Source organism: Poeciliopsis prolifica, unplaced genomic scaffold (genome assembly GCF_027474105.1).
Source record: "Poeciliopsis prolifica strain line A6 unplaced genomic scaffold, Auburn_PproV2 SCAFFOLD016, whole genome shotgun sequence".
NCBI lineage: Eukaryota > Metazoa > Chordata > Actinopteri > Cyprinodontiformes > Poeciliidae > Poeciliopsis > Poeciliopsis prolifica.
In genome coordinates, this window is record NW_026562391.1 from 5,483,067 (window position 1) to 5,497,730 (window position 14,664).

The window sequence follows — 14,664 nt, forward strand, 5'->3', positions numbered from 1 at the left end:
CCAAACTTTCTGAGGCCACCTTCCAAAGTGTTCATATCCACCTTATACTTTTCATTAATCCTCCCAGAAGGACACAACAGAGTCAGAATGGCCTGGCTCCTCCACTGACGGGATGAGTTACATAGAAGATGCTCAGAGTTGCCAAACACTCACCAAGTTATTCAGTTTTAAACAGTTCGTTCAAGGATTTGCGCATCACCGGTGACCACGCCACACCCAAATGAGCTTGGCAGCGTGTCTGCCTGTCTCGGGCAGGGGATGTCTTGTGTAACAGCGGTATCAGGCAGTGGCGCGCCGACAGCAACCAGTTGCTCCGGCCCGGATTCTCGTTGTCATGTCCCAGAGGAGGCGGCGCATACGGCGGCCTCTGAACGCAACTCGAGCCGAAATATAAGTTGAAGACACGGTCAGGGGGGACGCTGTTCGTGGACAACAGTCGTTTACCTCCCGCGGCCGGTTCTTGGAGGAATGAGAGGCGCGTGTTCGGCTCTGAAAATGGGGTTGTTTTTGCACGCTGTCGGCTCTGTCACCCCCACGGAGTCCGCACCAGAGGGGGTAAGGTTGGAAGACAAGGTTCTTAACCAGAACCGCTGGCTTAAACCCCAAACGAGTCGGCACTTAAGGACTTTCTGTCCTTAAGCTTACTACATCATGCAAATACTGAGTCGTTTGTTTGAGCAGCTCGCTTTAGATAACTGACTACAGAGAGTTGTTTGTCCTGCATTCGCAGTGCTACACGAACTGAGATGTAACAGTTAGCTAGGCATGCTAGCTGTGGAAGCTAACAGCTAGCACGCCTAATAGCTGTGAGCTTCCACAGCTAGCGAGGCTAAAGCTAGGAAGCGGTCGCGGCCTTTCTTGTTTTTATAGTTTGGGGGGAGTTTATATTTTAGTAGAGCCCGGTTTTAGAAACAACAACTCTACAAGTGAGCATAACACAGTTGGTGGTATTATTGGTGGAAAAATTGGGTGCCAACAACATCTGTTGTCGTTTACTTCCAAGCTGTATCATCTTTTAACAGCAGTCTGGTTGCATTTTTCTGTCTTTAAACAATTCCAGACTGATTTGCATTTCCTTTGTTTGGAAAGCAGTTTGAGGTGTTTATCGGAACAGTTTAGTTTAAAAGAGCACTGTTGGAAAATTCAAATAACCACATAATGTTTCTCGGTTGAAAATTAGGCTAAAGTGTTTCAAAAGCCAACATTCTGGCTTTTGAAATTCAGACTAGTGAAGAGCTGTGGCAGCATAATCACACACCAACAGAAAATCAAAACGGAGATTGTTGTGAAACCTGGAGCTGTTCAATAGATTTTTCTGTTTTTTTTTTCATTGCTGATATTAGTTTAAAATTACTGTAGCAGCCCCTTTATTCTACCAGTAGGTCATGTTTGTTCTTTTTGCTTTGTGTGACCAAGACTTCCAACCACAAGTCAGGCTTGGACGACATTCACACACCAGGCAAATGCATCCCATATCTGACTTTTTCATGTCAGTGAATGCTCTGATCTTTTCACCCAAATACAAATCCACATTGTACCACCTCCATATGTGTTACTAAATCAGATATCAAATTGTTTTCAAAGCATCTTCAGTCTGAACTGTCTTTTACGCCGTTGATATGTTACATGCCTGAGCTGTTGTACTCATTTTCTACTTTTACTAGTTTCAGTAGTTTATTTTCAGAGCATCTCCTTGGAACCAGAAGAACCGGGTTCTGGGTTCTCCTTGTACATAGAGAATATATAAACAGTTTTAAACAGTTATGAGACACAGTGGGAAAACCCAAAATTGCTGCAACGTAAGTTTCTCAACCGGTGGTAGTTAGGTATCCAAAGAAAAACTTAGTTAATGCCACTGACCTTTCTTAGCTGACCGTAAGAGGATGAGCATCGTTTTCCACTGGCTTCTTTCATGATGCCACCTGTTTTTACTTGTGTTTTCTCTGCCCGTTGTCTGTGATGACTGTTTCCAGCCGTTGTTCACTTTTAATAAAACACACTGCTCCTTCCAACAAAACCTACAAACCTCAACAGAGATTGTCCCAAAAATTTATTAGATCAGTGCAAACAATAGATACAAACGTAAACAATGTGAGAGGAAATTTAACATTCAGCTTTAACCCTGAGCATCTTTAGAATAGTTTTTTGGTTTCAAGTGCAGCTCCAACTCCATTGCATCATCTGAGCTTTCTCTCAGTGACCTTGGCGATGATAATAAGCTCTCTCTCTTTTCACAGTTAATCGGATTAAGAAATAATTGTTCAGAGAGGGACCCATGAGCGTCGGCTGATTGCCTTATAGTCTTACATGAAAGTGGATCAGTTGTGGCTGTGAAGTCTGGCTTAACAAAGAACTGCAGACACAGTATCACATAGTCACAAAGACATCTTTAGGTTCTCAGCAGCTTTTCATTAAGGATGTTCTGCTGCAAGGATTTTCAGGGATGGTAACCAAATCTGCGTCTTAATCTGTTTGTAAAGACAGAGAGGTGGACAGTTTGGGTATGCAGGAGAATCTGATCTGTACAGAATGTTCTCAATGTTTTGTTCTTTTTTTTTTAAAGTTGATCTTTTATACTTTTTGTCTGAATCTCACTTACAGGCAGTAGAAAATTCTGCTCTTAAGTATTTTTTTAGATAACGTTGATCAGCACTTCTTCGGGGTTTTTGAAAGACTTTCAAAGTCTAAGAAAGTTTGCTGCTTTTTAAAAACTCCTGTTTTTTTAAAGGCCTCCTCCTAGAACAGGTTTCAAAAGCTCCCAAGTTGAAGTTTGACCTGGTGTTATTCTACCAGTTGTCACCTTTATTTTTATTCTCTCAGATGTTTATTTGACTTCACTTTGGAGAGGATCTATAAAAATCATTAACGATTACTCGAGAGACACCAACCATAGGGTTGTGGTCACTTTTTATAAAACTTGGCTCTTACATCACTGCTTTCTCTTAATTGTGAAACGCTGTACTGACACAGACGCGTGATCTTTTTAAATGGAGTTTTCATTTAAAAAAACCTTTTGATTGCCTGTAATATGAAGGAGAAGCTTTGTGAAATGAAAACTAAAAATAGAAGTAGTCTCTTTGTTGAGTTTAGGATCTGTTTCCTGCATGAAACTTTGACACGTCCTCCCCATCAGGAAACAGTGTCAAATACAGCAAATACTAGTTAAACGACAAGCGTCTAATACTCAGTTTTAAGATAAACATTTTTGAAGTATTTTTATTTATAAAAAGTCATCTTTTTGGTTTAAAATGAAACTAAAAATACAAGCGTTTAAATGGAGGTGTATGATGTAAATTTGACTTTTTATAACTATATCATGTTGAAATTTGATTACCTCATTGCTTTGGTACTTTAATCTCCCGTGGAAACCATCTGGGGTGCCTAAACGCTTGCTCAAGCAAACCTCAAACAAGTGTCGAGCATAATTTGTTTTGTGAAATTCAGGAAGTTATTTCAAAGGTTTACATTCCTGTCAACCTTGTCTAATGCGCTACTTCAAATGAAATAACTTTAATGGACAGATAATTATTGATACAGAAAATCTCTGGGTCCTTATCACTTTTGAACAACTTTCACTTTGAAGGGAGTTGTGATGGCAAATGATTTACCTTCAGGCGAGTCTTTTGGTCAGCAAGAATCAAGCTGAAAATAAAAAAACCCATTGATCACCTGAAGGTTGATGCATTTCTTTAGTCCTCTTTGCTTAAAAAAAAATCTTAGTTTTATACACACACACAAAAAAAAAAATGTGTGCTGCAAAGTTCAGGCAACAGAAGGTCTTCCTTTTTGGTCCAAAATAAAGAAGGAACTTACAAATTGTTTTAAAAAAATTACACAGGTTTTATTTGAATGCTTTTTCCTAATTTTAATAGCATTTTTGAGTATTCAGATCTGCGCTTTAAACCAACCAAACCGGATTCTTTTAGGCAAAACAAGCACAGTCTGAGAAGCATAGGATACCAACTGAGTCAGGAGAACAACAGATATTACTGCAACAGAAGAACAGAACGTCATGTGATTTTTACATCTTTTCACAGACTGGTCTGTTTTTTTTTTTAGATGGCCACGTTGATAAAGTCGAAACATCTGATGGTTTAAAACCGGGCTGCTGCTTCAGAGTCAGCAGTTAGATTTTGTTCTCATCCGGTGCGTCTCTTACAACTTCTGCTCTTCCCGTCTTCCTCCTCTCTGCCTAGATGTGTCCATCGTTTCTCTCTATGCGTCTTACGCTCGACACACTCCTCTCACCACCTTATTATCATGGAGCGCTGCAGCCAGGAGCCTGTTCTCAGCCGCTGCCTGGAAATTTCCGTAAAGCAATCCTTGCTGGCTGTTTGGGCTGTGTTGGAGTGGGGTGGGTGTGCGCGAATATTTCAATGGGTTGAGTCGAAGAAGGCAGTGGAAGGTGAGCAGAAAGAGAGGGGGTACGCTTAAGAGCTTTTTGACATTTCCTCCATTGGGGAGAACTAAACTTTAGGTGAAAGAGGGATTGTCTGGACCTGGAATCGTCATGCCTCTAAGTCAAGGACTTACGATGGTAATCTATAGAAACTAAACCTTATCTTTATATTTAACCTTTGTTTACTAACGATTAAGATAAATCTTGACAAAGTCCAAGAAGTTTTCTTAGAAAAGCCCATCAGCGTATATTGCTTTCTTTAATTAACTGTACTGCTTTTTTGACATCCTCTCTTCTAATCCATCTTGTTTTCTTTGACTTCCTAGCTTTTCACAAGTTTGATGGATATCAGTAACAGGTTCTGTTTGGTTAACTTTTGACCAGGCTGCAAGTTCGCTGTGTTGACAGTGGAAACATACAGCAGGCTGATGGAGGGGAGACAAAAGTTTAGAGGATTTCTGCTGAAAATGACCTCAAAACGGATCTCTCGTTGATGTTTCAGGTTTACATTGCGTATTTGCATTGTGGGCAACATACTGAGGGTTCTTGGCTGTGATATAACAGTTCTACTTGATTTGCACTAGGAAAAATGTCAAGCAATAAAACAGTTTTGATATTTTATCAAGACACAAAAGATTGCAGTAACGATGATGAAGGGTAAGCTTTTAAGTTCAGTGATGCATGTGGCCTATCAGGCAGTACATGGTAGCACTGTTGTTTTTTTTACAAACTGAAATATGAGTAAAGCCAATACATTTATCGGGTTCTTGTCATTATTATTAACTCTAAATTCAAGATTTGAGTTGGAGATGTGCCTGTCAGAATTGTGTGGCTATTTTTTGAAGATTTACTTTAAGAAATATAATATGTAATGTGGATTTGCCATCATAATTGGTCAAACTTTATTTAATAGTTGTAGCATTCGGTAGTATCTCTATATACTTTAGTAATTTGCATGCTAATTCCATCTCTACGTCTTACTATTTTCTGTCAGCCTTCTGTTTTATGTTCCTAAACAAACCATTTCAGACCCACGTACAGAAGCATTGCACCAGTTTATTTATCTTAGCAGGTATGTCATTTGAATTAATTGTGAAAATAAATAACATGTTCCTATTTTCTGAAGACTGTATAGATAGATGTATTACACTCTTATGTCCATTAACTGTGCTTCTGATCTTCATTTGGGCTTGTTGACTCTTATTAATAATCACACATTTTGTTCACTGATCAAACAGAAATAATGTCCAGAACCACTGAATCACATAAACCTCATTAGACTGCTTGCTTACGTTAAACAATACCAATAACCCGAAAACCATTACACTAAATTAGATGTTTAAAATGTATAGAATTGCTGTTGTTTTCAAACTAATGGCAATATTTATGCGTTCGTACTCTAGATTTAAATGATTGACCCTGTTGGGTGGACGTTCACTGCCTGTGACGGCCACACCTCATTTTAGTGACTTGAACACTCAAACTCAAGAAAAGTGACAATGTGTTGATGGTAAACAGACTGTGGAAACCGAAGGCTAGTCAAATATTGTCTCTTCAGTGTTAAGCAGCAATATCCCAAATGCATGTTGTGCCCGTATGCTCTTAAAATGCCCCCAGGACGGGTGTGAATTGTTGCATGGCTAAGTTCAAAATGTCCTGTGAAGGACGTCACGTTTGGGGAAAAGTCGAGTCTGAAAAGGACAAACCTGCAAAAGCACCAGAGGGCAGCAAGAAAGCAAAAACAACCTGCACCTTCTTAATAATGAAACATTCACAACGCTGATTTCTCAGAAAGAACAATAGAATAGATGTATCATATGTTGTTGCTAATTGGAAATAACAGCTGTAGTGGAATTTTTTTTAAATATATACTTTTCAGGAAGTGACTGGGGTGAATTATTGTGACCTACATAATCAATACTGTTAACCTGGCTTATGCAGCAGAAACTCACTAAGTACATCAGTAGTTTGTTATGACTTAATGTTAGCAACACATTTATGTCAACGAGTCAAAGAAAACGACTAAAAGCTAAAAAGAAAATCACGTTCTTAGTCATTACAGCTCTGGAAAAAAAAAAGAAACCACTTAAAATGATCAGTTTGTAAAAATGAACATTTTATTCTATGAACTACTGACAACATGTCTCTGAAATTCCAAGCAAAATTTTTGCATTTATTTGCAGAAAATGAGAAATGGTCAAAATATTAAAAACATGCAGCTCTTTCAGACCTCAAACACTGCAAAGAAAACAAGTTCGTATTGATGTAGAAGCACCAATACTAATGTTTAAATTGATATTTGGTGGAATAACCATGAGCATTTCAGTAGGATTCAGTGCAGTGGTCTCCTAGTTTTTCCAGAGTTGTATGTATTTGTTACTTTTGTAATGAGTGAACTCGAAAAAGTATGACTTAAATATTGGAGGTAATAGTAACTGATGACTAAACACAATCAGCACTGTGGGTTTTTGCTCAAGGAAAACTTCTGCCAGTGTCTTGATTAGCACTTAAAACCATAGCTGTGTTTACCACTAATGACTCATGGGAGCAGAACTTTATTCTTGTCAGACTTCTTCCCAAACCTTTTCCTCCGATGAAAGGAATATCTGTTGAACGCTTCAAGGGAATTTAGATTCAATAGATGTTAGATTTTTCTGGTCAAAGGTCTAGGTCAGTGTGACTGCACGTCCATCCCTTTCTGCTGGATGTAATATTTCAGGAATGCATGGAGGGATTTTAATCACTACTGGTGCAGGGATTTGCTTGGATTGGATAATTTAGTTTATGTTCAGGGTCTTTTATTACCACATTATTTATAAGAATACAACAACAGTCTGCAAAGCTCTTAAATAACCAAGAATAACCTGGAAGCTTCTTAAAATATATATATTTCTATGAACAGATAGTTTTAGTTTGGTTATTAGACACTTCTGTAAGGCTGGGTTGGTGCAAACATGAGGAGTTTATGAATAACTTATTACTGGAAAGAGTGGGTTGTGATGGAAAATTAAAATGCCAAGTAGTCCTCGCCTATTACGATACTGCAAGCATTGAAATTGCAATGACAATTTTAATTCAGTATGCAGCGCAGTTTTAGTTTGCAAATATTTTATCCCCCTGAAGTGCAAATCATCAACCCTACTACCTTAAATCTGCAGAATAGTGGTGGAAAATGTGTGAGTCTGTTAATAAATGTAGTTTCTCGTTATTCAAACTTTACTGCAGTCTTCACCTCACCTGGTCTTTGTCCTCCTCCAAGCACTTTGGAAGCAGGTGACGTCCTGCACGGATCAGTGGCCGTAGTAGACAGTGGAGGGATGAAAACCAGAAAATTGAGAAATTTAAAGGAATCCGTATTGCGCTGCTCTTTCATCTTTACCTACGCCCTGAAATGATACGACTAGACAGGATGACTTATTTTATGCAAAAACATTCCTTCACAGAGCTCTGATGTCCTTGTGCTGCAGAGCTTGATCCACTGTGATGGCGTCAACAACCAGAGCTACTTCTGCGAGTATGGACACTGCTGCGGAGAATCCCAGTGTTGCAGTTATTACTATGAGCTCTGGTGTAAGTTTTCGTCTTCTTCCTTTTCGTTTTTACAATCACATTATATGCCTTTATTTCTAACTTCACTAAAACTGCAACTTGTGTTGTTTGTGTTGTGTAATTGGCCTGGTCTTAAAAGATGATCGAAATACATTTATTTTTTGAAAATTTATGTTGATTAACTATTAGGAAACCTCAAAACAAGAAATGGTTACATTGCCTGAAGTGTGAGGTTTTGTCTCTTCATAACACTAAGGTGTACTTCATTGATGTCACATTAAAACATTCATTCAGAAGTGAGTTGAAGTACAGCAGAAAAGTAATTTTTTTTCTATTATCACCTAAATCTGATACCTAATGGTTGTATCTCTTAATGATTATGGATTAAGCCTGACTTAAAGGATTTAATCTATAATTGGATATTTAAGTTATTTGACATGGATTATTTTATTGATTAAGGTACTTACAGAACCCACAAATTAATGCAGCTTCTTACTTATAAAAGGGCTTTTTCAGATTCTGTGGCCTCTTAGATGAAAGTTTTAAGATAGACTTTTGATTCTGAGATTAATTGTCCTTTGGATCTAAATCTTCCCATTTCCATTGTTTTGGATTTCTGCAAACTAAACAAATGCGTCATGTATCAAAGGCAACACTTTAGAGACTGTCGGAGTATCTAAGCTATACATTTCTCTTAGTTTGTTGGTAAAAGTGCAGTATGAAATGTTACTAAAACGTTTATTCAATAATTTGACACCCATGCAGAGATTCATTTTCTGATAGCCCGAATTTAATGTTTTCTGTGTGTTTTTGTTTGTGTCTGCCTTCAAGTTCGTTTGTCCTTGAAGTGAAATTCCTCACATTTTTCTGTGACAACACAACAGAGATCTGTTAATTTCCCACACATAGTAAACAAAGTTCTCTCCTGCTTCCTGCTGCAGTTTAAGTCTAGAGTAGCTGAGAGGGCATTGCTGAAAGCACATTAAAATTATTTGCTCTAATGACAGAATAATTTCGAAAATGTGAGTCAGTGTAAGAAATGAATGTATATATTTAGAGTTAAATTGAACCTGTGCCACCAAATGAAATAATTTCTTACATGCTTTGAACCATTCTGTTAGGTATTAGGTGAATTGCTTCTCTTAATATATTATTTGGATGTACAGAAGCATCTTTTAATTGCTTCCTGTTTTATTTTTGAAATAAGCAAAACAATGAAATTATGATATTTAAAGTAAATGTTTCTTTTTCCATCTTAGGGTTTTGGTTGGTGTGGGCAATCATCTTTATTTTGTGCTTCTGCTGCATTTGCCACCACCGGCGCACAAAACACCGCCTGCAGCAGCAACAACGGCAGCACGAAATCAACCTCATCGCCTACCGTGAAGCACACAACTACCCCTCAGTTCCCTTTTACTTCCGTAAGTAAAGAGTCTTTGAATTTTGCATTGGTGAAACCTGCAGATACTCTGTCATGGATTAGTATAGAAATAGTTTGAAGCTTTTCGTATCTAACCATGTAGGGTGTAGCTTCACCACTGACTTAAAAGAAAATCGGCTTGTGTGAAAAAAAAAAAAAAAGTTATTTTTTTGCCTGTGGATGGTTTTTTTATTTGTTTACCAGAAACAAAAAAGTCTTCTAACTCAAAGTGGGAGCTCGGCTGAGATATAATGTTTGCAGTGAGATCCATCGTGGGGGTCCTGCAGCATCAGGACCTTACTTGTTTGCGTGTCCCAGCCTTCAGGAAACGCCGAGCTTTGCTTTCTTGGTCACTTGCCAACTTTGCAAAACCTGCTACCACCGTGTGTCAGCGCAGGAAAGAAAATCCAGAAATGACTCGAACACTTTACACCTCCTGATACTGTGGGGGGGCTTGAATAACGATCTGGAAAGCTCTGTGAGGCCCTAAGCAGAAATGTTTAGTCAAGGTTAGCCAGACGTTTTTATACATTGTATATAAATGATGCATAGCCATTTTTTCTCTGATATTGTGGCAGATATTACCAGAATTGTTTTTTTTTTGGGGGGGGGAGGGGTTTGCAACAAACTTTTATTAGGCTGATAGTGCCACGTTCATCAGTTCAACTGTCAGTAGAAATATTAACACAGTAGAAATGTGAAGTCATCACACTGAATGTTCGGGAAGGAGAGGGCTTGTGTGTTTCTAAGTGGATGTGTTGATGCAAACCACTAAAGCAAAGACTGAAGCTGCTTAGACAGTGTGAGTGCCACAGTGAAGTAACGCCAACGTGAGCTGAAAGGCCGCTCAGAAAGGAAGGAGCCATTACTTTGATATCAACATGAAAGGCCAGATTAAAATGTGCAAATGCTCTCAGGAACAATGCCTTAATATTTGGACAGGATGTCCTGTGGTCTGAATCTGAAATTTGATGATCTTCACAAAATAGATGGCATTACAATGAAATAAGATTATGTTGAAATGTTGAAGCAGCATCTCACAACATCAGCCAGAACGTCAACGCTTCGGCCCAAAAATTATTCCAAACGAACAGTGACCCTAAGCTTAATGTCAGATTAGTTTGCTTTAGGTAAGAAAGACTCTCTGTTGGTGCGTCACTCGACCCTCATCTGATTCGCATGGAAAGATTTTGACTTGGGCTGAGACGACCTGCAAACTTGACCCAGTTACACCAGTTCTGTCAGGAGGAATGGATCAGAATTTCCAGCATGCTTGTGTAAGAAGCTAGAGGAAGAAACCCAAATGGTTTGACTCAGGTCGTAAAGATTGAAGGCAAACACTGAGGGAGTGGATGGAAGCTTTTTTTTTTTGTTTGTAAAAAATCTGTTTTGAATCTCAAAGCTGAGTTTCTTCTATTTTTCTCTCTAGGGTTTTTACCAAACTACCTCCTTCCTGACTATGAAGAGGTGGTCAACCGACCTCCGACCCCTCCACCTCCTTACACCGCCCTGAACTTAAACTCCTCTTCAATGGCTTCTGTTGCCATGGCTCCTGAGCAACAGGCGGGACACTGTCCATCCACCCAGTCCTCTCCTGCGCCGCCGGTCTCTGACGGTCTCTGCAGTAGACCTGCAATAGAGGAAGCGCAGCCTCCTTCCTTTGACTTTAGGCCAAAGCCCAATAACAAACCCCATCAAACAGCCCAAGACTCCAGCATTATTCTTCTGTCAGATGGACTGAATGTGGAGACGCTCAGCAGCCAGGAGAAAAAAAGTGGAAGTGGGGATGACTCCTGCAAGGATCCCCTGCTCAAGGACCTGTCGCTGTCAGAGGGTTGTAGTGAGGACCAAGAGCGCCTCCCCAACGGCAGGAGGCGGCGATTCACCGGGGACTCTGGGATCGAGGTGTGTGTGTGTGGCACACGCGGGGGCGGCGGTTTTGGTGGGGTTGGCGGGACGGGCCAGGAGCAGGAGAGCCTGCTGGGGCGCGGCGTGGATGACGGTAACGAGGAGGAGGATGCGGGCGACTTCTGTGACAGTTGCGGCCATCGAGCCTCCCTGAGTTTAGAGGAGGAGCAGGCGCTGGGCGGGGCGGAGAGGAGGGCCGGGCGCGGGCCCCCGCTGACGCCTCCGAATGCAGGCGGCTGCTCACTCGGTTCCCCTACTTGCCTTCTCCTCCACACCATCAGCGAACAGGACGGCCCGGCTCACAGCCCGGATCCGCAGGGATGAAACGCTAAGAGGTGTCAGCGGCACCGTCGGATTGTCTTTACGAAATGAGCCCATCTTAAAATAACCAGATGAGGGAGCAGCAAAATGACTCCGATGCAAAGGTGGAGACGCCTTGCTCTTTTCCGTACTAGTCCCAGTGGCCTTAACCAGTGCAACATGGGTTGTGTAGGGGGCAGCTCTCCTCTCTGCAGTCATCCTTCTCCTTCTACCCAACGCACTGACTCAGCAACAGATTCGGTGGGAGGATGAGGACAGAAACTCTTCAGTTGCAGGAAATCTGTAGAGCTGCAGCACATTACATGGTGGTGTATCAGGCACTGCGGGAAAACCTTGCATGAACTGGTGCCTTCATAAGGACACTGCAGCCTCTACGACAAGAGCAGACTCCACGGCGTCCCAGTAGTCGTGCTTCTGAAGTGCTTTTTCAGCAACTGTAAACCACTCTGCCTTCTGTTGGTGTTGCTCTATCAGCCTTACAAGCGATACAGTAGTCTGTCTGTGTTTAGAAAAAAAAAAATAGATAAAGCGTGAACACTTCCAGTTTTGCACAGTTTCTCTAAAATGAAAATCTTTTGCAAAGTAAAACGAACCCCAACATTTTAAGGCTGAGTTTTTACTTAATTTGGTCTCGCATGGTTTGCGGTTAGTTTCCATCGCAACATGTTTAAATGGAGAGGTGTGTACGTGCGTGTGTGTGTGTGTTAGTAGGAGGAAATGTAACATTTACTTGGAATGTGTTCGTTTCAGCCTAACTTAGCTGAATGTATGTAGTTGGTGCCTAACAGAACTCGGTGTGAAAGTTTGAGGAACAATAAGCTTTAGTGAAACTGACGAACCCTGAGAAAGCAGGTACTCAAATCAAGAATGTCGAGCTTCAGAGAGATTAAAACTGAAATAACAACAAGCAAACCTCAACATTTCTTTTGTAAGTCACTTCAACAGATTACCAACCCTGGCCATTAGAAACATCGAGAACTATTCTTAATATTTGATGTTGAATCCTTGGAGCAACTTCCAGTCCGATGTCATTAAATATATCAGTGACATTATTGTTCAGAACTAAAATTATGTCCTAGTCTGTTGGGTTTTTTTTCTTTTTATGTTTTGCATTTGCACTCTTCAGTTAAAGAGATGAAATTGAAAACGCTTTGAACTTCTATGTATGTTAAAATAGGGCTGGATGAACCAATTAAAACCTGGTTCTGTCAGTTTCTCCTTATATAAAATTCACTCATAAGTATTCACACTCTTGAATTTTTTATTTCTTTCCACTTTACCAAAAGTCTGGGCTTTAATTTCTTACTGGACAAAAGCGTCCCCTCAGCATGATGCTGACACCACCCAGGTGGTTTCATTTTGGTCACCTCAGGACCACCATCTGCCGCTGTAAGCAGAACTTCTTGTGACTGTGAGTCCAGGTTTTTATTTGTAAAACTTAAAATTTTCCGCCCACTTCACAATTACAGAATTCCAGTGAAATTCACACAAATTTATGGTTGTAATCTGAAAGGTTCCAGGGTTGTTTCTGTAATTCCACGACAATGACATTCTACACTTATCGTCCTCCAAGTCCTATTTTTGACAATGTTGCTAATGTTTGGTGAGACCTTAGCAAACAGTTATTTCACCAAGGATTCAGTTCATTATTTTGTTCAACTGCCCATCTCCATAGTTTTGGTCCACTGTGTTTTTCGACCACAATAAATTGTGACATATTTTGTAAGACTTTCCTTCCTACAACTGCATGAAAACACAAAATTCAATCTCTGCGAAGCACAGACATTTTAACAATTGGTCAGACAAATTTATTTCGGTATGAATATATATACTGAAAGCACCTTGCAGGAGATCATTTCCCCCACATTCTTCAGCAAGGGGTTACAGTGCAATGCGAAACCGTTTTGTATTACCAGTAAGCTCATTGGCCTTTATGCGTCGCGACATGGACACACTTTTAAGTGCTTTACATATTAGGGTATGTTGTGAGCTACAGATGAAGAAGTATTGTGTACTTTTGTCTTATTAAAAAGAACTATTTTCATATCTGCCTGTTCATTTAAGTGTAATAGAGAGAAAATCCTCAAACCACTTTATATTTGCAAATTGTGTACAATCACATGTAGCGAGTTGGAGAACCATATAGTTGCTTTATAATGTTTTATAAAAATCTTTAGCTTTATTTTCATGGACAGGTTTTATTATTAAGGCTAACATTGGGTTCTTTTATAGAAACTCCCTCCATTGCGAGGTTGTGTGAAAGGTACCTTGGACTAACAAGTATTTGTTCAGAGATCAGGGCAGTGTTGCCAAAGATGGTTTTCTGACTTAAGTGTGTGTGTTTTGCACATATTCTGTGAATGTTCTGATCATAAGCCATTTATTTCAGCAACTAAGATGAATGTATGTTCAATAAATATTCTAAATTTACAAACAATGTTGTCTGGGTGACTTCCTGTCTTCTTGGTTTGGCATCAGTGATGGAAGTTTAGTGTAGACGAATGATGAATGTAGAGAGACTATAGGAACTCTTTACCCCATCGCTTACTGACGACATGTTTTACAACTGTGTGAGATGTGAATAAAAGATTTATTAAATAGTAACTTTGGAGGTCCTCTGGGTGTGATTGGGCTGTTTGTCCTGTGTGTCGCCTCTTAAAGAGCCTCATCTACTGACTGCTGAAGATGGGTACCAGCCCTATACAATCCTCCAAGGATGTACAGGTACAGACAAAGCTGGCTTCACTGTTGATGTCACAAAGCCCTCTATTTAGATTAAAACAAACTGAATTTCATTTAAATGATATAGTGCCAGAGGCTGGAGGAGGAATACCCAGAGAATCCGTATTATTTAGTGTGAAGTTTCTGCAGATGACTTGAGGTGCCATGTCGTCTGCTGGTTTTGGTCCACTGTGTTTTTCGAAGTCTAAAGACAAGCGCAGGCATCTACCAGGAATTCATGGTTTCTTCTGCTGACAAGCTTTTGAATATGTTGAGTCCAACTCCTAACTGGACTTGGTACCTGCCCATACTAATGGCACCTGCTTTAATCAGTATGATACCTTTG

The 14,664-nt window shown here is 40.0% G+C and overlaps 1 protein-coding gene and 1 long non-coding RNA gene across 3 annotated transcripts in view; one reads left to right on the forward strand and one right to left on the reverse strand.

The window, feature by feature from the left end:
• The first annotated feature begins 69 nt into the window (after positions 1 to 69).
• wbp1lb (WW domain binding protein 1-like b) lies at positions 70 to 14,034 on the forward strand. 2 transcript variants are annotated; one of them, XM_055040954.1, is made up of 4 exons: positions 70 to 555; positions 7,843 to 7,969; positions 9,208 to 9,369; positions 10,798 to 14,034. In XM_055040954.1, exons 1-4 carry the CDS (start codon positions 469 to 471, stop codon positions 11,598 to 11,600), a joined length of 1,179 nt encoding a protein of 392 aa, XP_054896929.1. In that variant the 5' UTR covers positions 70 to 468; the 3' UTR covers positions 11,601 to 14,034. The 2 variants fall into 2 exon arrangements, with proteins under 2 accessions (XP_054896929.1, XP_054896931.1); XM_055040956.1 differs by having other exon boundaries at positions 71 to 555; positions 7,867 to 7,969.
• The window catches only part of LOC129366891 (uncharacterized), a 50,831-nt gene continuing 45,725 nt past the window's right edge, over positions 9,559 to 14,664 (reverse strand). The window contains exon 3 of the long non-coding RNA XR_008606659.1: positions 9,559 to 9,854. This is a non-coding gene — a long non-coding RNA (uncharacterized LOC129366891). The remainder of the gene's footprint in view (positions 9,855 to 14,664) is intronic.

What these genes read in the sequence shown, in the direction of transcription:
- wbp1lb (XM_055040954.1), top strand. Translation starts at nt 469, where the DNA reads ATGAGAGGCGCGTGTTCGGCTCTGAAAATGGGGTTGTTTTTGCACGCT. An exon ending in CGGAGTCCGCACCAGAGGGG is followed by an intron (nt 556 to 7,842) that starts GTAAGGTTGGAA and finishes ATTCCTTCACAG; the next exon opens with AGCTCTGATGTCCTTGTGCT. An exon ending in CTCAGTTCCCTTTTACTTCC is followed by an intron (nt 9,370 to 10,797) that starts GTAAGTAAAGAG and finishes TTTTCTCTCTAG; the next exon opens with GGTTTTTACCAAACTACCTC.